The 26,320-nt window shown below is 36.0% G+C and overlaps 1 protein-coding gene across 3 annotated transcripts in view; it reads right to left on the bottom strand.

Moving 5' to 3' along the window:
• Positions 1–26,320, bottom strand: part of LOC150100660 (neuroplastin-like) — a 168,698-nt gene that overhangs the window by 113,594 nt on the left and 28,784 nt on the right. For all 3 annotated transcript variants that reach the window (XM_090401136.1, XM_090401135.1, XM_090401134.1), the window contains exons 5-6: positions 9,316–9,429; positions 1,345–1,530 (exon numbers count right to left, since the gene is read on the bottom strand). In XM_090401136.1, coding sequence (XP_090257262.1) covers positions 1,345–1,530; positions 9,316–9,429 — 300 coding nt within the window. The remainder of the gene's footprint in view (positions 1–1,344; positions 1,531–9,315; positions 9,430–26,320) is intronic.

Below are 26,320 nucleotides of genomic sequence, written 5' to 3'. Positions count from 1 at the left end.
CTGCGGATTCAAATCCTGCCAGGGGCATGGATGTTTCTGAGTGTCCTACTAACCGTTTACCACTAATCACCACCCTTAGTCAATCATAGATAGCTGGCACAAGACATTCAATGATTTTATGCAGTTTCCTGGGAAGAGAATATGGCATTTAACTTCTAACATTATATATTATTGTTTGTGTAATGTTTAACAAATGGGTACGTGAAGACAATGATCTCAAAAAATAGGTCAAAATAAAATTGTCAAAGTGCTTCAAAAAGGAATGTGATCAATCTAATCTCCCAGCAATACGGCACTGACACCGATGTTTCATACTGTTTATAATGTTGTCCAGGAGATCAGTCGTAACAACCATTGCTCCTGCAAAGCTCTTCTAATTCCCTCAAGATTTTTTTTTTGGGGGGGGGGGATAATTGAGAGGCTGCAACACTTCTACTTAGAGCATCCCAGACAGACATACTCAATAGGGTTAAGATCAGGAGATGGCTGGCCAGTCCATACGTACAACAGTCTCCGCTTGAAGATATTGGTTTACCAACTTAGCTCGATGAGAATGAGCACTATCGTCTTGTAGGATAAATATCTCCTCTATACCGCACCAGCATACGGATGAACATAGGAGTCCAAGACCTCGTCTTTATAAGTTTCAGCGTTTATGGTTCTGCTAGGAAGCACATACAGGACAGTGCGTCCACCCAACGAGAAGTCTCCTCAAATTATCACACGACCTCCACCATAAGTGGTCCTTTCATGGATATTACAGAGACGATGATGCGCATCCCTGGTTCTCTCCAGATCAGAGTACGCTTGGCATCGCTTTGTAGAGCAAATCAAGATTCGTCTGTAAAAAATTAACCGAATCCCATTGATCTTGGGTCCAAGTGACGTAGAAGCTGGCCCATTTCAAATGTTCTCGTCTGTGTAGTGGAGATAGAAGCACGCAGACCTTCGGTCGCCTAGCATACAGACCTCCGTCGTGATCCGTAAGCCTTCTGCGCACAATGGAAGCAGATACTAATATTCCTGTAGCAGACGCCGGGTCAGATCCCCTCAACACACACACACACACACACACACAAAGTTATCGCGATTTTTCTTTGCTCCTTAATTTATGGAATATCAGTGTATGAGACAACCATTTCTATGCCCCACGCTTCACGCCTCACAAGCAGTTGTTTCCAAGTCACGAATGCTGTGGCCCCAAACATATCACCTACTGTGTTCTAAATTATCATCTACGTAAATTCTATTTTATCTAATTCTCATATTCAAATACGTATTCATTTGGTCATTTTATGCAACACTATTGGACTGCAAAATTCATACCCGTTAACATCTTCTTACCTCTAATCGTGATTAACACTCTTGATTCATCCACAGTCATGATATTCTCTGCAGTACATACAAAGACGTTCCTATCTTCATACATGACGTTTTCAATAAATAACACAGCATTAGGCAAGCCATCACTGTTTTTTAATACGCTTACACGAGGATTTTCTATGGCGAATTCTTCAATGGGGACACCATCTGCAAGGTTTAAAATATATTTTGAATATAAAGAATTTGTTGATTAACAAAGAAAAAATATTGAAAGATTGTTTTAAGAACAAGCGCACGCGCACGCACGCACGCACGCACGCACACGCACGCACGCACGCACACACACACACGCACGCACGCACGCACACACTGGCAATGATGCCAGTGTATTATGGCAGCCAACTACGTGTGTTATCCGGCATTGTAAGATAACCAAGAAACAGAGATCTGATGTTGTCTGGAGATATAATACTCAAATAAGCATTGATTAATTGGTGAACTTCAGGTGTTTGAAGAAGATGGCTATTCCGATAATCTCCAAATTTTGAGCAAACGACAGGACAATAGTTTGATCTTGCTTCCATGCCGAATGCAACATGTCAAATGAACAGAACGTAGCAGTGATGATATAAGATGGATTTTAGTTGTCAAGCGTAATTTTAACCACTTTTGTGGAGTGGTCACAACAGTGACCACTCCACAAAATGTAATAATTTTGTGGTCACCATCAGGATCGTAAAACGTGTTAGTACTTAGGGAAGGACTGGCCAGGGGCTATTCGAATTTCCCAATGTGCATCATGCGAATAGGCAAATATCTGCCATGGTATTCAGAACAATTTTCTTTTTATTTTTTATTCAAGAATTTTTATTCAGAAAATACCAACATAAATAAAAATGCTTCTGAAATACGAGCGGCAAATACAACGATGTCTTCTTGTTCCCTTCAGGTATTAGGCCTAGTGGCCTCTTACGAAGCTAGCCTTAGCCTTTCTAAGCCGTACCCGTCCCGAGGATAAGGTGGCTAGCCCTATGCTTCCGGGTGCGTCCTATGTCTGTAGCTGCGTGTGTTCACGGGGCTGGTTTTTGCCTGCTTGCGAGAGGGAAAATCCTAGATAAACTGGGGAGAAAAACCCTGCTGTCCACACCCAAGACCGGCTAACTTGGCTATGCCCGAGAAACATCCTTAAGCTCCTCGCGCCGACGACTGGAATCGAACCCAGGCATAGGGTTGAAAGCGCTCAGCCACTAAGCTAACCGCGCGGACTACAACGATGTAAAATAAATAAATAAATAATAAGTATAGGTGACTCTAGTGGTGAAAAACTCCATTATGAACGTAAACACGCAACAGCAACGATAAATAAATACTGAAAGATTCGAACAATGTACAACAGTGAATAAGCCAACTGAAATTCTGACTTCAGCATGAATAGATAAATACCGCTGTTTTATGTAAAACCAACCAACCAGAACCTCTTGCAGTTTCTACTAGAAATGTAGTCGTATCCTATTGTAACTAAGGCTTAATTTTGTTGTTTGTCATTTTAAATCCATGGATTACGCTTTCTTCAGCGCCCATTTATATAAAACTTGAAAATGATTTCATTTGTGGCAAAACGTTATTTATAATAAATAAAACGTTTTTTTTTTTTTTTTTTTTTCAAAGTAAAACTTATAATAGAAACCGCACGATTCTTGGCTTTTTATCTTTTGTAATATTTACTGTTTTCATACATTAAAAGAAAAATGCATAAAAAACAAATAAGTCTTAGATTTTTCAGTTGAATTGAGATTAAAAAAAATGGCGATTCATAAATGAACAATTTATTATCACAAAAAATTGTTATTTCGTTCTGTAATGACTGGCGAAATTCGTTGCTTGTTCACCTTGCGCACGTATACTTTTATTTATTTATTTTATTGTATTTTTGGGGAATTATGAAAATTAATTATCAGTTTTTTATTTTTATTTTAACGCCCTAATATAATATCATCTTTTTCTACGTGCATATTTTATTATATAAAATAATAATAACTTGAAATCGTTGATATTTAAGGAATTCTTATTCTTTTCTAAGTCGATGTCACTCGGGAGATTTAAATGTGTTTAGTCATCATGAAGCTGCCTAAACTTTTATCGAACTCAATTTTACCTTATCTTTTTCCGTATTTATTCTTACAAGTAACATTTTATTGTTATTTACGTAAGAAACGTGTCCTTTGCATGAATATTGCACAACAAATGCTTTTAAATTAGTTTTGGAAGGGTTTACAAACAAGAGATAATCGTTAATATCAAGAATTTCAATCGTTTTTTTTTATAAAAAGACCATCATTCTACACGATGACAATAACAGGGTCTCAAAAAATCTATTTTAAAAACATAATTTTTATTTTCTTTGGATCTAATACCTCCTGTTGTTGAAAACGAAATTCAGTCAGTTCAGATTGTCGTTCAGAATTCAAATATCTAATAAAGATCATTTATTTCTTTGTGCTTGATCATTTGAGATTGGCTAAGTACTTCATAAATACTTCCGGCTGATGATGACGAAGACATCCTGACTTCTTATCTACACCACAGGAGTAGACGGTTCTTCATCCGTCAGTACCCCAATATCTTGTGATGATTGCGGGGTAGGGTGTTGGCGGATCTAAATAGTGGTCTTGCAGCAAATTCTAGTTTGGTTATTATACAACACGTTTGTTTTATACTAAAAAAATAGATACATTACTCTAATAGAAGTAATAATGGTCCCATTCAAATCATCGACATATTAAAAGTCATTGACCAATCAGTTTCCCCGAACTCAATGAATGAAGTTAACTTTACGAGACCCTGCAATAATGAGGAACCTACTTTTATTTTTATCTTAATCTCCCTTCTTACTATCAAAATAACGAACTACGGCCAGGACAGTGGTTAAATTTCTAAATTGCACTGAATGGACTGAAACAACACATACGCGCATTAGACATTAATGAGATTAAAGTTGCGTATATATAAGGGCTTATCAAACTAATTGCGTATATATAAGGGCTTATCAAAATATTCGAGATATTTATTTATTTATTTTCTATGAAGGAAAACGACTAACAACATCTCCGGATGCCATCTATGGTAAAAAAACAAAACCAAAAAAAGTGGTAGATTCACTCATTCTGGAGTGAATTGCTGATGTATAAGAATTTACCCCCCCCACACACACTATCTTTTTACGAAAATTGTGTGTGTGTGTGTGTGTGTGTGTGTGTGTGTGTGTGTGTGTGTGTGTGTGTGTGTGTGTGTGTGTGTGTGTGTGTGTGTGTGTGTGTGTGTGTGTGTGTGTGTGTGTGTGTGTAGATGCGTAGTATCGTGAAATCCTACTATTCTTAAACCTGAATTTGCACGTGCATAAACACTTCGAAAGAAAACCATCGAGAGAGAACTCTTCATCTCGATTCTCATCATCTATCCATAGAAATAACGAACAACTTTCATCGTCCAGAAAAAGAAAAAAAAAAACAACTAAATAAAAAAAAAAACAATAAATTCACTCGTTCAGCAAATTCAGTTCATTGAATTCAACAAGGGTAGAAGAATACATTTTGCAGTTCTACCTTTAATGATGTAAAGATTGAAATAGTGGAAGACCAAGATTAAGCTACTTTCTAATGCAAAACTAGAAATATTGCACTAATTACGAAAACAAAACTTGCTATCAGAATACAAATAAGAAGGAAAAGAGCTACTATGCAATGTCAGCGTGATGTAGCGCTATGAACGGAGAAGATATAATAAATGGCAACATGCAAACTACAGAGATGCAGTGTGTATAGGAGACAAAAAAAAAAAAGTTCCAGATAATTTGGGAAAGAGATGTTTTCCCCTTTCTCCAATATTCTGAGAAGAGGTGGACCAATCAGTTTTAAAGGATAATTTCAAACAAATGTATTGTTTTTGCAATTTAGACAGGAAGAACTTAGGAGGTAAATAAACATTCGGTTATTAAAAATAAATAAATAAAGAGTATTGTATTTGGTTTTCAGGCTATATTATCCTAATCCTTAATTCAGACATGAAACTAATATATTATAAGTTTCCAAACCTTTGCGCACAGTAATTACCATAGAAACATTTTGTATTCTTTGGAAAAGAGATCGACCTTCATACTCATATCTGAAATTCTAATTTCACTTCAATAAATGGTGGCAAAATAATAGCGCATGCATTAAGAGAAGCTTTGATAATGATCATGATAGAACAGAGTAAACGAACAGCTTTAATGTTTATAAAGAAAATTTTAATTCGATTTTTAGCATCGTTAACAAAGAACAAAGTCAAAAGTTTCCAAGTTTCGCAAGTGTATTTCTACCATGAAAACAACACCGGAACACCGTAATACTTCCGTGAAATTGACATGTAGCTGAAATATACAAGAATCAAGGCGTTACGCAATGCGAATAGGTTCCCATAGCAACAGTAAGTTCTACATACTTGACTGGAAAATTTGTTTCCTAAGCTATGAGGAAGATATTATAACATAGTGAAAAGATGAATTGTTTCGAAAAATTCTGAGTTCGAGGCTAATATAACTTCAGAAATATACTAGGGGGAAAAAAAAAGGTGAAAAAAAAAGGAAACAAACAAACTAACAAAACATTTTTAGCTTCGAGCACGCCAAAAGTGTTAATAAATAACAATTTATTAAAATTATATAAATAAAACTGATAATTGTCAACAATTAATAAATAAATTAGTTTCTCTGAATATAAGCCTCGCTAAATTAAATTTCGTGAAATCTACAGATGAATTTATATTTCCTTGAAATCTGCAATAAATGAATGAAAAATCAGTAGAATATATACTTGTACGGTATAAGGGGACCCTAAATTCCATTTTGTTTTACGCTAAACGGAAAGCTAAACAAATGCATGCTTCACATACCACAAAATATAAACATCGGCGAGCATGTGTATTAAGGGAACCTGTAATTTAATCTTTTTTATCCGGGAAACTGGAGTGACGCAAGAAACAGAAAGTAAGATAAATAGGGCATTAGTTAACGAACGGTTTCACAACTGCTAGTTGTTGATACGAACTGCGAAATCCCTGACGGCCTGAACGGTAATATTTAAACTAGGTCAAAAACAAATTACAAATATTCTGTCGAGTTAAGGCCGCTCTGATTATGCACCGCATTAATGCTACTTTATTGAAATGGTATACTTTATCATGATCAAAACAACTGCAATAAAAATAAAAAAAAAAGGAATACTTTGTTTTTAACAAAATTATTCTTAATTAGTAGAAGTTAAAAAAATAAAAATCAAAATCAGTGCTTAGTTTAATTCGACATGGTTATGGTTTTCAGTCTGAGAAAGGAAAAAAAAAAGCTTGTGAATCAGAATGGTGTGTGTGGGGGGGGGGGGGGGGATTCGAAAATTAATGCTTGTTATCGTATGAAATTTAATAAAACTGTCTTACACATAGATCCTCAATTTTATAGTTTTGAATTCTTTTTTCCTGTAAAAATATATTTAATTTGTGTTCTTTGTTTCCTATCTTCCAATGTACATACTATACGGGGAGGGAGATAGATAGATAGATATTTTTTATTTTATTCATTTGATAAAATATACGGAAAAGGACTATTTACATATTATAAGAATGTATATTACAGAGGGAAAAAAAGGATTTTCTTTATAGATATATAATGGAAATGAGGGGGAAAAAGATACATTGGTGGTAGACAGGATTTATCTTTTCAGTAAGAGTCAATATTACAGTTCAGTATCACTTTTAGTTATTTTTCAGATGAAGTGTATTGTCGTCGGCAATCCAGAACAGGGTACCAGTTGGGTTCCACTCCTCTATGAATTTTGCGACAGTTCCTGCTTCTTTGTAATAATCAAATTCCAATGAAAGCCTGCTTTGTAGTTTCTGACGTAGGCTACACAGGAGGGATTTGTTCCGTTTCAGTGATGGATGGGTGCTGGTTATTTCTTATGTGCTTAAGATAGAAACTGTAAATGATAGCCTTGGCGCAGATGAAGAGGAAATTGCATATTCTGATAGAGAGAGAGAGAGAGAGAGAGAGAGAGAGAGAGAGAGAGAGAGAGAGAGAGAGAGAGAGAGAGAGAGAGAGAGAGAGAGAGAGAGAGAGTTGAATTCTTAATCAAATTAGAAGAAAACCCATGGAAATTAGATAGTAAATAAACAATTGATATTGGCGATATCAGATAGATTAGCAAATAAGGGGCCATTGTTGTTCAGTTTGTATATCATTGATATTGGGGTGGATTTAACTGGTGATTGATATGAAATTGTTTGCAGATGCGCAAAATTGGGGAGAGCAATGAAGGTCAAGGGGAAAGTTATGGCCTTACAGGAGGAAGTGAATAGGTTACATGAATGGGCAGATAAGTGGAACAAAGAGTTCAATGTTGCAAGGTGTAAGGTTTGGTAAGCAACGATGGGATGCAAAGTATACACTTAGTGGGGAAACTTCAAAGGGGATGAACAAGGACCTGAAACTCAGGAGCCACACTGCACAAGTTGTGAAGTCATCACATCGAATAGTGGCAATGATGCAGATGACCCTGACATGCAGAAATAGAGAGGTTATGATTCCATTGTATAAGGCCTGGATCAGGCCTCATATGGATTAATGAATCAATATTGTGCACAGATTTGGTCACCGGGTTTTCATGGTGAGGATATGTTGGAAAGGGTCCAGAGAAGATTCACAAAGGTGGTCAGTGCTCTTTGGAATGTGGAGTATGAGGATAGATTGAGAGAATGTTAGTTGCAGAGCCTGGTGAATAGGCAGAAGAGGGGGGGGATATGATTGAGACATGCTAGTCAGGGGTTGTTATCAGGTTGACATGGAAGAGATTTTTCATAGAATGGGAGAGGGGAGTAGAACAAGGGGCCGTCTCTGGAAACTGTATAAAACGGGTGTGATGAGGAGAAGGTTCTTTACATGGGGGAGTGGTTGGTGAGTGGAATACGTTTCCTTGGTGGGTTGTGAATGTAGAGACATTGAATTAGTTTAAAAACGGTTGGATGAGCTTTGTGTATGATAGTGTGTACCTCCCACGATGAGCCTGTGAATCCATATAGGTCTGATGTTAATAATAATAATAATAATATAAGTTTAGCCTAGATGTGGTTAGACTATTGGATTCACTCCACACAAAAAAAAAAGAGGAAGAAAAAGAAAAGCAGAGAAAGATGAATTCGTAAGATAGTTATAAGGCTATCAAAATTTTCCCTTAAGGTAAGGCTTCGAGAGAAAGATGAAGGATTCAACACTCCAGATTTGTTGGGAATTTTCGGAGGTCTGCTGCAAGCAGTCCTTTCATTTTTCAAAGGTGTTGCTACTGATTATGAAACTTGGGTGGTATTACGAGCCCGGTTCTAAGCTTCAATCTCAAGAATGATAGAGTAAATCTCAGATTTAAAAAAAATAAATAAATAAAATTTTCATAGTAAGGTGCAGAGCTCTTAGCCATCACGTTTTGGGACAGTGAAGGCATTATTTTCAGATTTTTTTAAATACAAGTGAGGCTATCAATAAGAATAAATATTTTGAGACTTCGACAAAAGTAAGGAAGGTGAAAAAGTCTCACAGAACATGAAATCACTGGATACAACTTTACATCAGAATAGCGCTATACTGCTTATCTCTAGATTTTTCTTGAAATTTCATGTTTGGTTGATTTGTCATCCGATAGATGGCAGCACAATAAAAACAACACTTTTAAATTGCAAATTAATAGCATGCTGTTGAATTCCGATAATTTTTGCAACACAGCTGTCTACTTATTATTTTACGGCACATACAATTATTTTTCTACTGTATTATAATGTATTGTTCGTCATACTTTTCTACAGGAGAAAGATTTGTAAATCTCTAAGTACCAAAAGAGAAAGAACCAAGAAATAAAAAAAATGGTATAATTATGACTATTAAAAAAAAAAAATGAAAAATTATGCACAACTTACCAACTGACCAAGATATAAATGGAACAGGGTAGCCTTTCACATTGCATTCCAGAGTAAAATTGCGATGCCGCACCACACTAATTTTTTCAGGGAACTGAATGACACGGGCTGCAGCTGAAACATTAAATAAGACTACTTGCTGATATTTTCACTGCAGGAATACAAAAGTACTTGAAATACTTCTTTATGAAAAACTTTTTTAAAAGTTTTAAAAAAGTTTTTAAAAAAAGTTTTATTAAAACTGCGATTTAATGTAAAAAAAATAGAATAAATGACAAATTTCACTAGCGAAGAATATAAGCTATGCAATGTTCATGTATAAAATCAATACTTTGTATAAAATCAGTCCTTGATTGTACAATATCAGTAATCGCTCACATGGAGCTAGACTACACTAGATTCTTTAAAATATGAGAGAGGATTTTCTCCCAAGCATGGATGAAGCTATGTTCTAATCCATCGTACATAGCCGATGAAACGTGTAGTTAAGTCTGACTTATCATGGCCTTCGTGAGCGACGCTACAACGTTTACTTTTTCTAACTTCGTAATACCTTCCAGTGTGGCCAATGTAAGGATTGCTGCAGGAAGAATGAAAAAGGTGGTTTACAAGCCGTCCTACGATAGATTTTCAAGCCACCTTGATGTTTTAGCGATGAAGCTATGCGAATAGAAATTTTGTCGAGGTAGAGAAGCTAACGAAGTGTCTGCATTGTGCATCTGAATTTGAACGTAGTGATTGTTCTGCATATAATGTTTTTATGATGAAGTTATCATTAATGACTGATCGAGAAAAAAGCTTAAAATCTGCAGTTGACGATTTCCATAAGCACAAAGCGGAGTAATTAATCAAAGAAAAACAGCCAGTGAGTTAGAGATCACTAGCAGTGAAACCAGTGGTGTAGCTAGAGCTTTTTCCCCCCGGGGCGGTCCCTGAATTTGCCGCTGTTCTCAATATACACACACCAAAAATACTACAAAAAGTCAAAACAACGTACATATGGGGAAATAAATCAAAACACTATGTTTATTTTTGAAGTAAAACTTTAATTTCAACATTCTAAAATGTTATTTTTCTTACTTTTCTGTTAGCAAAATCGTCGATGACATTGGCGAAGTCTATTTCATAGTGATGTAGGTAATTCTTAATCAGTTTTATTTAGAAAAACTCTCACAACTAGTAATACTTACAGCAGTTGTGAGGAAAATTCTCAGTAGTATTACAATATTTGGAAATGAGTTCTCGAGACTGTATTTTAGAATTAACTGCAAAAGTTCAAAAAGGTTCAAAGTGCCGCCCGGGGCGGACCCTCCCTCCCTGGCTACGCCTCTGAGTGAAACTCGACATTAGATTAGCATGAGTCAACGAAATAGTTACAAAACGGAGCTACAATTTTACGCTCGAGTGTTCAAATGAAAGATGACTGGAAATGTGTTGCCGATTGCTTCCGCGTTACCAAAGGAAGACAATGCTTTTCTTCACAAAATCGTGACGACAGTTTGGACCCTCATTAATGTGTCATTCACTGTGACGATGATCAAAGAGAAGACAATCAATTCACAAAGATATGTGAAAACATTCAGAAAATTAAAACATCAAATAAATTGGACTCGTGTCGAAGAATAGCTCGTGTGTAGTTCGAGGCCACACGAGCACGATTTGTAAGACATCTTCCGTGAAGTCCGGACTTGGCTTTATCGGACTTCTAATTAGGAAGCATTAACGCGCCTCGTGAAAGTTTATAAACTGCTTTTATAGGATAACCATTAAGTGTTCAAATTCAGGTCGATTACATAATTATGTAATCGACCTGAATTAGCATGCTTTCAATTGAAAAATATATATTAACAATATCTTTCGAACGATAGAAGCAATATGCACTGATTATGCGCAAGATGAATCTATTGTCGTCATCACTGAACAGTATGATGTCATAACTATCTCAAAGCAAAAAAAAAAAAAAAAAAACTTTTTTTTCGTCATGTAGCTCAGAGAGTAAGAGAGACTGGCCAAAAGTCGTAAAACATTTGTGGGCAAATTATTCTTCGAAATACAAATCCTTTCGTATGTCAAGCTTATTACTTTTTATTGATAATGGTTGCTATGGCAGCCCTTTTCGAAACCGCTCTTAGTCAGGTGACAGCATGACGGATCCTGTCTTCTGTAATCTTGTTTACATACTTTGTCTGGAAAAAGTTTCATCATTGTGACGTAATTAATGTTTCTGCACTAGCAGTAAACTCGCTTCATGTTTACGTCAGCAGTGGGATGTCTTAAGACACTGTTATCCAAGGTCTTATGTCAGGGTATTATTACAGCAGTAGTTGTTCAAGCAGGGGCGCGCCAGTAGTGTCCGGTACCTGTGTGCAAAACTTTAGTTGGCGTCCCTATCCCCCCCCTCCAAAAAAAAATCACTTTAAAAATATGTTTTTTTTAAAAGTATTTCCTCCTCTTTGGCACCTTTATTATCCTGGCGATTGTGTGCGTCGCACACATTGCACATATGGCCGGCGCGCCTCTGTGTTCAAGATATATAATTAGTTGAAACTTACAAGGCATTTATGAAAGACAATTAGCATCTCTTTCAACAAATAGTGGACAGTATAGTCCTATCCGAGAGCATTTTGGTATCCATCAGTGTCTCTTAAATTATCGTGAATTAAACCAAACCATTTATTAAAAAAACAGTAACACAAAGACGCACATATTAAATTTTATCAGTACTCTGGTAGAATGAAAGTTAACTTATTTAAACAGGAGAAAATTGTTAGCAACCAATGACTGTTTTTACTTGCTATGAAAATGGTTTAAGCACTATATCAATTGAAATGTAAAATTATTAATAAAGTCAATATGGCGTGGAGTAATGGGGAAGCTTTTATTAATAAAATTCTTTACTTGTATAATAAAGATAAAATTGTTAAATAAACCCTTTCTCTTGAATATTTTTTTATTTATAAATGTAAACTCTTGAAATTTTATATTTACGACACTTCCCGGACTTTATTCATGGACATCTCAGGATTACTTGTATGGATCTCTAAAAGGTTTGCAGACTATGATAACTATTAACTAACTATTATTTCCCGGCATGGTTGAACGGGTGAATAGTGTAACCGTTTTCCAATCCAGCAGGCTTGGAAGTTGGATTGGAAAACAGTAAATGAGTAAAGACCACCATCATGGTTAGTGGAGGCCGAAAAAAGGCTTGAAGTTCCATGTTTGGACTCTTGAGCAGGATTCTCATGTGATTTACATCACCTTACGACCATTCATAAGTAAGATTCAAAAAAAAAAAAAAAACAGGAAATCAAACCCTGTGTGAATGACGTATTTCTGCTCTAGAGACTAAGCCACTCTATTTAAGATCTCTACTAAGTAGGTTGGTGGTCACATTCGGGATATTGTCTCATACAAGGGTGTCTTGTACATATGCACTGCGAAACTGCAGCATCCCCAAGGAAAAAAACAAAAAAATTAAATTTTGTTGTGTTTATAAATAATACCAATGCTTACAACATTATATAAATGCAATACAACATGTTACAGGTTGCAGCTTATGTTTCGACAGTGATTGAATAGTTAATCATTGGAATTGTTCGATTAACGCTTTAGATTACGAAACAAGTGCACCGCGATCTAACGCAGTGTCGGAATTATCACGTTCGGTCAGTTGCGGCTAGACTCGCCGATATTCGCTTGCACTTGTCACTGCACGTAACAAGTGAATCTGACACTGCTCGTGGAGCAGTGTCGCTACAGATAAATTGTAGGCTTGCGCGCGTTGTTTCTGTGAGATACGAAACTTTCATTATTGGTGTGTGTTCGTGGTGAGGGTGAAATATTTTTGGTAAATCTTATTTTATTCTGTTAAAATAACATATAATTATTTATTTATTATAAATACAAGGCTGAATTATGACGAGAGTCACTGTTGAAAATATGAAAATAATTATATTTTCTCGATTATCGTTACACGAAACAAATGCAGTGCGATCTAACACAGTGAATGTCGAAACCGACACTGCTCGTGCAGCAGTGTCGCTTACGATATATTGTATGCTTGCACGCGTTATTTCTATGTACGAAACTTTTATTATCGGTGTGTGTGTGTGTGTGTGTGCGCGCGCGCGCGCGCGCGCGCGCGTAGTGAGAGTGAAATGTTTTTAATAAAGCAATTTTTGTAATATGTAAATTTATTTATTAATAAACTAGTTACTGATTAAGAAAAAATGAATTATTTTTTCTTATTTTGTATATGCAGCACCCCCACTTAAAAATTTCACCGGCCCCCACTGGTCTCATACTTAATAAATTCGGAAACACACCCTCACAGTTAATTGACTAATTGTAGCACGTCTACTAGACTCTATGAAAGAAGCAGAAAAGAACACGAATTTTTATTATTATTTTATTTTGTATGATGATTCAACGGCCGTGAGCCCCTTTTACGGGGAGGTACGGCACCATCTTAGCCTTTCCCCTATTTTTAACCGGGCTCGGGACCGGCATAGCTGACGAATCAGACCTATGGCTGGGTCTTAAGTATTCCTGACTATAATATGTGTGTGTTTACGGGGACGGTTTTCTCGTTGTGGGGGACGAAAAACCCGAGTTTCGGGGTGAAAAAATCCCCTACCACCGTATGAGACCGGCTAACTCACCTTTCGTCGAAAGAGACGGGAATTGAACCCAGGTCTTTCCGACCAAACTGTTTCGTCTATACTGACTGAGCTAAGGAGGTAATGAATACCACATTATGAAGACACATCCTGCTGATCAGTCTGCATTCTTAGCAGAGAAAGAAAGGAGGCTCTTTTGAGGAGGAATAACTTGGACAGCAACTGTTGACAACAGTACCGGTCCATCTAAAAATCTTCAATTGTCCCCTGTTTCAAAGATTCAAGTTGTATTTATTCCACCTGATGCATTAGCCGCCGACTCTACTAATATCATTAGGAAGTTGCCGCTGGCTTTGGATAAGGGAAATTGTTTTTATGAATATTAAAGAGCCTTTAATTGCTACCGCTACAGTTGTTAATGCAATCGAAAGCACCCATGAATAGCGGACTGCTTGTATATGCAGCACTTATAATGTAGTGCATTACTGAACAAAGATCTTGTAGAAATTTTCCTTTCTACAAGATCAATTAACCATTGATTATTCGTATTAAGAGAACATGCAAAACTTCTGCAAGAGCAGGTTATTTTGATTTTTTTTTCTTTTTATTTTAAGAAATTATCTCTTGGAGAACGACCCACCTAAGATCAAGAACGAACCACAGCTTCTAATTAAGTTTAACTAGTTTATTAATAAATAATGCCTGTGTAGCTCAGCGGATGTGGCGTTTGCACACCGCCGCGCTTGGCCGCACGAAGGAAGACTTGGTTTCGAGTCTAGTCGGCGACTGGAGGAAATTTTTCTAAGCATTTTTTCGACCGGTTCCCGAGTTAGTCGATCTCTGGCACGGGCAAGCAGGTTTTTCCTCCCGGAAGCTCGGGTTTTTCGTCCTGTAAACTCAAGAAAATCGACCGTAGAACCCACATTATTTCAGACATTAAAAATATTGTGTTAGGGTTAGGAACCACGAGATGGCGGCACATTTGAGCCGTCTCTCTTCACTGCGTACCGCTTAATTAGTGATAGCCTTGGGCCATCTGTCTCTGATTGGGTACCAGTGGAGATTGAACTGCCCACTCAGTCTCCAAAAGTTAGATAGGGCTAAATGGCCTCGCCTACTCCCGTATACGGGAATAAAATGGCGTTAGCTGATTTATTTTTATTTATATATTAATAAATAATAATAAACATATGGGGTTCTGACTTACATATCGTCCAAAGTCAATATGCAATACTGCAATAAAAGCTATCACAGTATGTAAAATTATTTTATATATATATTTTTTTTGGGGGGGGGGGTAAAACTATTTCAGTGAGCGAAATCGCATTCTCGATTCTTAACCTTGAGTCCAAAGACCCGTTCCGTGGACAGACGTCAGGGACAGTAGGGGCTCGTGGTTTGAAACCGTGGGGTTGCTGCAGCTTTCGAAATATGCATACACACTGTAGGTACAGTGTATACGTGTTTGGATAAAATATCAAAATCATGGTAAAAATTAAAACAAAAATTAAACATAAAAAATATTGCTTATTATCGATAAAATTATAGTTTATTATAATTCAAAATTACTTAAAAATAAAATCCATTATCATAACCCCCAATAATGTTCTAAAATAAAAACTATTAACAAATGTTATGTCTTTAATTGTAATGTCCAAATATTTAAAGAGACGGAGTAAACACGATAAGCACTACGAACACTACTACTGGCGCAAACTGCATATAAACAACAGTGGAAGTGCGCGACGTACAGTGCCGCATTACGCTAGTAGCTCGCATCTCAATATGACGTGCTTCTTTAACTTCCTGTGTCCATGGTGAACACAGGAAGTTAAAGAGGCGTCTAATTTTTCTATCCTTGCAGACAACTTCACCACATGCCTCTCTGGCTGAATCAATCAGGATTTTCTTCAAGGTTTGCCACTGAATCTCCAAGGTTTGGTTCCTGTTCTCAAACTCTTTCATTTTTTCTTCAATAATCTTTGTGTATTTTAGTCTACAGTTCACATCTGAGAGCTGCTCAACTTTTATTCGCTTTAAAACTTTTCAATATGAAATTCAATTTTATCCTGATTAAGACTAAATAGTGATCACTTCCAATTTCAAATCCTCTGTATGCTCTGGTGTCCTGCACCAGGGAGAAAACATCACTATCAACAATAACATAGTCAATGAGACTTTTCTTATTCCTAGCCTCTTCTCTCCATGTGAATTTGTGCACATTTTTATGTTGGAACATGGTGTTAGTAATAACCAGTCCATAATCCTGAGCAGAAATCCAACAGATATTCGCCATTATTATTAGCTTTGCTCTTTTCTCCAAATTTTCCCAAAATATTTTTGTATGTCTCACAATCATTTCCTACTCTGCTATTTAGATCCCCAACAAGGACCAACTTTTCCTTTTTCATTGTGTCAGTTGCTTTTTCTAAAGCATCAAAAAATTCCTCCACTTCTACCTTAGTAGAACCTTCTGTGGGACCAAAGGCACAAATGAGTCTCATTGTCCAGTTCCCCATTCTCGTATTTGCCCACATCCCTCTACTTGAGACTGTCTGCCATTCAAGAAGATTAGCCTCATATTTAGTGTTGAATACTATGGCTACTCCTTCTTTTCCTTAATTGTCATTGCCTGAATATAACATTTTGTATTTATTGCTCAGAAAGATCTCACCAGTTTTTGTCTTTTTTGTTTCAGTCACCCCTATTATGTCGATCTGGTACTTATCCAATTCCTCAGCTAGCTCCATTTCTTTGCCATTCAGGCTTCTTATGTTAGTAGTACCGATCTTTAACTCTGGTGATGTTGAGTTGGGGTGTGTTTTCAGAATTGGCTTGTTATTCAATATGTTGGTTCATTCACAGACTCAAGTGATGGTTGAAGGGAGGCAACCAGCTGCCTAGCTATCTTCAAAAGATTATTGAGGATTAAAGCAGCTTTGCGCACTCCCTTTGAAAATAAAAGACTAGAGGAGTTATTTTTAATTATTTATAGAGTGGGAAATGTTTCATTTTTAATTATCTAGTTATTTATAATGATATATAAAACGATTGGCAGTGCTTTTTTTAAGTTCGTTTAGTAAAATAAGTTTTTCGTGGGAGAAACAAAACAACTCAGAATATAATATAACTGGATATGTCACTAAGAATCAGTTTATCAGTTTTTCTGTGTAGGGGGGGGATGACAGTGCTTCAAGAATCTCTGTGTGTAGTAAATGTTTCAGTCACTCTTAGATTTGATTTTTAGGCATCTTTGGCCAGTGCCTTAACGAGGGCGTTGGCGAAAGAGGAGCTCACTATGGCGAAACTAGGTTTAGGGCACAAAATGTAAAAAAAAAAAAAAATCAGCTAACGCCTTTTAATTCCCGCATATAGGGAGTAGGCGAGGCCGTTTTTAAGCCCTATCTAACTTTTTGGAGACTGAGTGGGCAGTTCAATCTCCACTGGTAGCCAATCAGAGATAGCTGGCCCAAGGCTATCACTAATTAATGGGCACGCAGTGAAGGCAGCAGCTAGTAAGTGCCGCCATCTGGTGGTCCCTAACCCTAACACAATATATTTAATGTCTGAAAATAGTGTGGGTTCGACGGCCGATTTTCCTGTGTTTACGGGAGGAAAAACCAGCTAGCCCATGCCAGAGATCGACTAACTCTGGAACCGGTCGAGAAAAGGCTTAGGAAAAAGTTCCTCTAGTCAGCTACTATATTCGAACTCCTTTTGTCGTGCTGTCAAGCGCTGTAAGAGTGCAAACGCCACTTCTACTGAGCTACACAGGCTCGTAAAAAAAAAAAAAAATAATAATAAAATAAAACCGGTTCCCGAGTTAGTCGATCTCTGGCACGGGCAAGCGGGTTTTTCCTCCCGGAAACTCGGGTTTTTCGTCCCGTAAACTCAAGAAAATCGACCGTAGAACCCACATTATTTCAGACATTAAATATATTGTGTTAGGGTTAGAGACCACGAGATGGCGGCACATTTGAGCCGTCTCTCTTCACTGCGTACCGCTTAATTAGTGATAGCCTTGGGCCATCTGTCTCTGATTGGGTACCAGTGGAGATTGAACTGCCCACTCAGTCTCCAAAAGTTAGATAGGGCTAAAGGGCCTCGCCTACTCCCGTATATACGGGAATAAAAAGGCGTTAGCTGATTTTTTTTTTTTTTTTAAAAATAAATAAATATAAAAATCCGCTATTTTATAAAAAAAAAAAAAAAATCAGCTAACGCCTTTTTATTCCCGTATACGGGAGTAGGCGAGGCCATTTAGCCCTATCTAACATTTGGAGACTGAGTGGGCAGTTCAATCTCCACTGGTACCAATCAGAGATAGATGGCCCAAGGCTATCACTAATTAAGCGGTACACAGTGAAGAGAGACGGCTCAAATGTGCCGCCATCTCGTGGTCCCTATCCCTAACACAATATATTTAATGTCTGAAATAATGTGGGTTCTACGGTCGATTTTCTTGAGTTTACGGGACGAAAAACCCGAGTTTCCGGGAGGAAAAACCCGCTTGCCCGTGCCAGAGATCGACTAACTCGGGAATCGGTCGAAGAAAGGCTTAGAAAATGTTCCTCCAGTCAGCGACTAGACTTGAACTTAAGTCTAACTTCAAGCGACCAAGCGCAGAGGACGCAAGCGCCATTTCCACTGAGCTACACTTGTATTTTATATTAACTTTTGTATTAAATTTCGGCAATACGCTGCTTTAGACACACAAATTCTGCAACACACTGCAACTCATTGTGATGGGGCTAATAGAGTATTTAACATATTGCATTTAGTAAAATTTAACTTGTTACATTTAAATTTTTGAAACTTTTTGGGTTAGAGAGCGCAAGTTAGACACTTGCCACTGGCGCTTCATACCCTCGTTACTGTACTGCCTTTGGCTTGTATTGAAATTACATAGTTAGCTCGCATTAGATAACATAAGAAAAAAATTTCCAAATATAACAATAATATTTCATTCAAATATAATATTCTGTAAAAATCAACATTTCAACGTTATTTAGAATGAATTAAAATAATTATAACGACTATTTTAAAAAGTGTACACTGTTCAAAGTCCTTAGTGCGGTAAGAATATTGCGAATAATGGTTAGTGTGAGCTTACTACGATAAGTCTCGGATTCAAAGAAAATACCCAGTTGTTAGCTGGGTATCTTCATCAATAATAACTACTATAAAGGGGAAGTTAGATATTTGATGCATTTCATTTGACTCTGTAGGCTGTTGTGTATGAGTAAATATCGTATGCAACTCAAATACTGGATTTTGGTACTGCCACATAGTACCGTCTAGACTCTAGACGGATACTATGTGGCAGTACCAAAATCCAGTATTTGAATTGCATACGATATTTACTCATACATATTTAATCAAATAATTGAAATAGAAAATTGATAAAAAAAATTGATCGTGTAAGATGGGCAAAAGATGAATTAAAATGCAATATTTAAATTTTAAATGATTATCTAATCGCAAAATCACGAAAATAATTAATTTTTAAATATATATTATTAATTTCTTCTATAAAGAGCCACCGACCCCTAGACCTCCTGAACGCTCCCAAATGCTTCTGATCCCACTATAGCCCCCGCTAGACTTCAGCGCCCACTTTGGGAACCTATGGTCTAGACCAAGTGACTTCGTCTCGGTGATCAGAGAGAAAAATACGTCTGCTTTTAAAGTGAAGAAATGTAAGCAGAAAGTACAGTTTAACAAACTCGTAAAGCAGGTACGAGATTTATTTTCAGATAGTGTGCGTGTGTAAGCTTAACAAAACCAATAAATCTACTCGTTAAGTCTTAACGAAGGTTCTAGGAAAATCCGTGCCAACTAGCATTGCATAAGAAAATTTAGATAAGATTGTCGTAAGAAAATTGAATTATTTGGTGTCTCTTAATTCGAATCTACAAATCATCTTAATTTAAATTTGAGTAAAGATATCAATTTAGTTATGATTAATTAGTATTAATTAATTATTATAATTATTATGTATTATTTTATAAACGCTGGGTCTTCTTGAAAATAATTATTTATTTATTTATTTTATTGAAATAGGATATTTGGGATCCTTACGAAAATGCGTAACTTGCCAAGAATAGTCGATTCATGCTGAAGGGGAGTAAGAAATGAAAGACGTACGAATTGGTCGCCAACACGCGAAATCCCGTGCTTTATAGGTAAAATTTTCCAACTGCTATACACGCAACATAGTTAACTACAATGATCATAAAACAGGCGTTAATTTTTCCGACGTGTAATAATAAACAACTCATCCCGCAATACGGATTGATTACTCTATTATCGGAATGAATTCTCCTTTTTATGGCATGCGCAGAAGTGTCGAAGGATCTCTAATCGGCGGGCGAACTAATATTAAGAAATTTTTTAATTTTTAATTTTTTTTTTTTTTTTTTAATTTTGAAGTCCTACTGAAATTCCATTTCTCGACTCAGTTTTCATTTTAATCAGACCATTTTTACTGGCAAAACCACTCAAAATGATACCGATAATTCGGCTTTTGGATCAATGGGATTTAAGTCTTTAGAATCTCTAGTAAAAACTGTCGAGTCATTTTAATTTCAGTTTCAATCGGAGACCATTTTAGTGACAATATTAAGCCAGACACACACACATATATATATATATATATATATATGCAGTGTATGCCGGCTCCAGTTATTGATAATAGTGTTCCTAATATAAAGAATACTGTTAAGAAAAATATGACTAAAAAAAAGACAATGTTTCCTTTTCAATCTTTTTTAAATGATCTATGTTAGTATAGTAATTACCTGCAACCAGGACCGGTGCATAGTATTTTTCTTGTGCGTGCGATTAATGTTCGGCGCCTTTCCAAAAAAGGTTTTTTTTTTGAATAAAGTGTGAAATAAACGAACAGGAAATGAAAAACAAACGAAACCGCTTTACAGTATAATGTTACCTACGGATTAGTCCTGCTTATACAATTTTTTTCAAGTTATATAAATTTTCAAAATAATATGAAATAGTAATATAAAGCTAAGAGATTTATTCAAATATTCTTTACATTAATTTTGTATTAATAAATAAACGAATCTTGAAGATTCAACGAAAATAGATAAGAGAATCAAGAATGTTTCGCATTGGACTCGAGAGTTCGCCGATTATTTTGTGTCGCTGACGTCGCCCTAACAGTCCACTAATAACGGGCTCGAATTTCGAGAAGAATGAGTTATCAGTAGTAAGCCGACTTTTAGGGGGCCTGACCACATGCTTCCGATCCGATTAAAATTAGGATACGGCCCTTACACGGAACTCAACAATTAATCGTAAGTTGATTTATGATCCATCAAAAAATAAAGAAGAACTGTTTTGGGTATATTTTCGTAAATTTTAAGCAAAAATGACAGTGATATAATCGGGTCCAGGATACAATTGCAGAATTTATTTGTTCGTTTCCGGGAAGATCTGAAGGGGCCCGAACGGAAGACGACGTACATTCATAATTATATGGACCATTCGTTGTTCGTTCAAACTCTTATCTTATATTTTTTGACATCTTTTAGGCGCCTTTTCTTCTGCGGCGCCTGTATATATTGCACACTTCGCACACGCCACCAGCCGGCCCTGCTTGAAAGCAATACACACACACACACACACACACACACACACACACACACACACACACACACACACACACACACACACACACACACAGGATATAATAAATGTTAAAGATACCAAGCTATTTTAAAACTGGTTTTACTCCATTTCCCAAGTAAGCAAACAGACAAATAAGTCAAGTTTGCGCCTGCACGTAATACAAGTCTAACTGACCCTGCAGGTAGTGCAAGACCAATGTAACTCATGGTAAATAATTTTTATTTAATAAGGTTAAAACGCCTTATGGTAACTTGTTCTGGTAAAATACTTATAAGCTCTGTATTACTAAAATCTTGATATTTCTAGCCTGGCTCCCACTGACGAGACCTCAATAAAGGTCGAAACCGGTCTGGGTAGTGGCCCCTTGCCTTTAATACAAAGCATCATATATCTCCTCCAGGAGATGTGCTTTGCATTATGGGTAAATACTAAGATTAGTGATCAGAGCTTATTCTACTTTTACCATGAGTTACATTGGTCTTGCACTACCTGCAGGGTCAGTTAGACTTGCATTACGTGCAGGCGCAAACTTGACTTACTTGTCTGTTTGCTTACTTGGGAAATGGAGTAAAACCAGGTTTAAAATAGCTTGGTATCTTTAACATATATATATACAGTATTGTAGGTAATTGCTTTGCTAACGCGCACGCAACACACACTCACACAGACACATATGCATTTCGGAAAATATAATCATTGTTTAAGGGTGGTGAGTTTCTGAACTTAAATGTTTAAAAAAAAGGAAAAGAAAATAACGAAAAAACCTCAGATATACATTTCAGTTCAATGGTTATAAAGCTAAAAGAATGTTAACTATGTTCAGTGCCGTATTTACAATTTTTCCGAGAAGGGCAGGGTCCGAGGCGCTAGAGTGCTCCGGGATCCTCTGTCATTGTTTGGGTCCCTTAAATTGGCCTTATATTTTCGGGGGCTCCAGTTTATGCACAGGCGCACGAGGCACGGAGCCTCGTGCGTCCGTGCATAAATACGGCCTTGACTATGTTATACCTTTATCGTGTTTTTTTTTTTTTTAAATAAAAAATTCATCACATTTTCATGACGTTAACTTTGACGATGGAAAGCTACAGAAGGCAAAAAATAATAAAAATAAAATAAAATATAAAAGAAAACAAAATAAAATAAATCGAATAACTTGAAATTAGCAACTACAATGGATTACGGGACGAGCAGGTCTCAGCAACAGAAAATTGCTGAGTCCTTCAAGACGTAATTATCATATTTCGAAACTGCAGTGTAGTGCTGTGAGATCTTGAAGGAGATCCGATGAATGTTCTTGATAAGGTCTAATGAAAGAGCGTTTCTCATGATCCCAACAACAGTAACTACTCAACTATTCGATGATGAGTTTGGAATTTTTCAAGGCAATAATTTAAAGTCTTTTAAAAAGCATCCATAAAATTTTGTTATGGATAAAACATTTTTATCGCCGTGGATGAGAATGTGTGATTTATGCCCATCTTTATTCTGTCATTTATTTCAATAATTAAATATTCAGTTTTGAAAAATTTTGATTTCCTAATTCTAAGTTTCATGTGTGGTGAGAGTTTCATAACATACATTTAAAAAAAAAAGCGGGGAAATGATCATTCATGTCACATTTGCAAATGTCTCATAATATTGTATAAATTATAAAAACAGACCTATACTTTTTTTTTTGGAATAATCTTATAATGGTTAATTACTCTAATTTACCTTTTTATTTTGTCCTATGAAATTAAATTTATATATAGTTAGCATGTTTTTAGTGTATATTCGTAATTATGTACTATAGAAAACAGGAAGGTTCGTGCATAGGCACTGCAAAACTGCAGCATCCCCAATTTTTCTCGCTATATAAATATATTTATTAATTTATTTATATTTGCTTGTAATATTTAATTTTATCATCAACAATCCTATACAATTCTCTTATTTTGTATAAAAAATAATAAAATCCATCTTATAGCGCTTAGGAAGGCGAAGGACGCTAGCAGCACTGTGTTTACCACAGTGCCATATTGCTAGATTTGCTACGCGCTCAAACATATGCACGTCATAGTGAGATGCACGCTATTAGCGTAATGCGGCACTGTCCATGGCGCAGTTCCACTGTTGTTTATATGCAGCTTGTGCCAGTAGTAGAGTGTTCGTAGTGCTTATCGTGTTTACTCCGTCTCTTTAAATATTTCGACATTACAAAGGATTTAATTTTAATGTCCAAAAATTGTAATTCCATTATGGATTTTATTTTTAAGTAATTTTGAATTATACGAAACTGTATAATTTTATCGATAATAAGCAATATTTTTTCATGTTTAATTTTTTTTTTAATTTTTACCATAATTTTGATATTTTATCCAAACACGTATACACTGTACTTACAGTGTTGTTGTTATTATTATTATTATTATTATTATTATTATTATTATTATTATTATTATTATTTAAAAACAGAATATGGCTGCGGAAGAGTGGACAAGCGATAAGTTTTTGGTTACTGTGTACTGTCTGTCAATGGTCAATAAAGATGACATGTTTTGTTTCATCACAATATTTGGGCTGTCTGAAGGAAGCAAACGCAGATATGCTGTGAAAAGTACACAAATGTTTGAGCAATTTCTTTAATTAAATAGGAAAATAAAAGAATTTAACATCTTTATTCCGAAAGGGGATAGACAGAACTCCATTAGTTAACTTTTTGAAAACAAATGGGCAGCCAGTTTCCATTCTTTAGCACTCACTGTTAGTAACATCAACCTATTAATGAAACAAGGTATTTGTGGGAGAAATAGTACGACAATAACTGCCGCCATTTTGTAACCCTAATACAAACAGGAATACGCTTGTATTATTATCTGTAATAATGTGAGTAGTGTGGTCCAATTTTTGAGAAGGATTAAAGTTTCCGTGCCTAGAAAAGACAAGCTTAGAAAAAATTTTCTTTAGTCGTCAACTAGAATCGAACAGTTATAATGGTATTTCTTTGGACAGTCTAGTGTTATGGAAGCAAACGTCATTTCTAGGTTTATCAGCGTTCTGAACGACCATGTTCAGTTTTAAATGACAGATGGATGAAGTGTATGTAACACAAGAAGTCACAATTTTCTTTGGCTCGTGCAAGTGAATTGTAACCGAAGATATGAGAATGTACTGGAGCTTTTCCAGCAAAAACGTTTTGCTTTTTGTCCAAAAAAATAAATAAATAAAATAAAAAAATAGAAACCCCCAAACTGCACAGCAACGTCTGCATTTTCTATAGCCATCTAGACTTTTCGTTGGTTTACAAGTCTCAAAAAAAAAAAAAAAAAAAAAAAAAAAAAAAACTTCACAGACCACAGATTTAATGCAACAACACATTCTAAACAACGAATTTCGTTATTATTCCCCCCCCCCCCATCCTTTCAATTGATCATAAACTCGGAATTCCCTTCATTATCTTACTTTACACAATCATTTCAATCCAGATACTTTCTGAACAGACCTAGATAGATAAAGAAAACAGACTTCCTTAAGAATTACCGTATTTATAACAAGCAAAGACATTGGATGATGATCATCATAGCACTTAGTGAGAAGTGGGGGTACTGGTAATCGCAATTTTTTCTAAGTGAAATATTGTAGCAAAACCAACTGTACAGTATTTTCTGAAATTGGTAGAGTTCTGCTACTAATGGCTCAGCAAAAAGTTAAGCAAGTTTGAGCGCGGTTAGTAGTTGGAAGGGTGTCAATCGTTCGATGCTGTTGGCCCATTCTCCCTCGATGAGTCTTTGGACTTCCTGGAGGTATCACATAATAATATATTGCTTGTTCTAAGCTCATCCTAATTTTCAGCAGATACAACAAGACAAATTGGGACTTACATCAATCAAATCTAAATTAAGTTTATCATTCTGTTTAATTATTATGCGACTCCAAACCTCGAAAGATTGTAAACCCATAGTATAGTACACAGTATAAGTAAAAGTTTTAATATTTTTAAATTATTTTCTATTATTATTATTATTTGTACCTCAAGCCACTTCATACCTCTGAATAAGCAGAGAAGTGGTCTCACAGCGGACGATGAAATTCATCTCTCACCTAAAGACAATCACAAACACCAATGCCAAAGGGAAACCACATCCTGTTGGCTCGAGAGAGAGAGAGAGAGAGTACGTTTAATATTCAATCCACGAGACCGGTGATTATTAATTTTTAATATGTATCGATTATTAGTTTCATTTTACTAATCTCTAGTTGAAATAATTTACTGACACAATGTCTAAAAACGTACATCACTTCAATTATAAGTTTGCTAAACTATCATCATTTACAAGTACCGTCTTGAGAGGATGCAGCTTAAAATAATTTAAAACGAATCTATGTCTTTCATATGGAAAATAAATGTATTGAGAAATATGAAGGTAGCTCAGAAAATATTCCCAATGTTTTATTTATCCCCCCCCCCCGATTGATTGATTCTGTTGACGAATGCGTGCTCACCAACAAACGTGAAATCTTTTTTTCTGTTTAACTCAAGTATTCAACCTTGACTTATCAGCTGTTTTGCTGTTGCTGCACTCACTGCATGCACCAGAACAAAATTACGTGCGATTCTATTTTTGTGAGCTGGCGTAGCAGGTGAAAAAAAAAAAAAAAAAGGAGAATAGAATCGCATTGACAATACGATATGGTGACAGTGTTCCTTCGTGAGTGGAAAAAAAAAACTGAACAAAGCTCTGTTACCGCTTCAA

Source organism: Typopeltis vanoorti, chromosome 12, assembly GCF_054136105.1.
Source record: "Typopeltis vanoorti isolate ZY-2024b chromosome 12, IOZ_Tvanoo_1.0, whole genome shotgun sequence".
In the NCBI taxonomy this organism is placed as follows: Eukaryota; Metazoa; Arthropoda; class Arachnida; order Uropygi; family Thelyphonidae; genus Typopeltis; species Typopeltis vanoorti.
The sequence above is the reverse complement of the archived record's forward strand: the minus strand, read 5'-3'. Positions and strand labels throughout refer to the sequence as shown.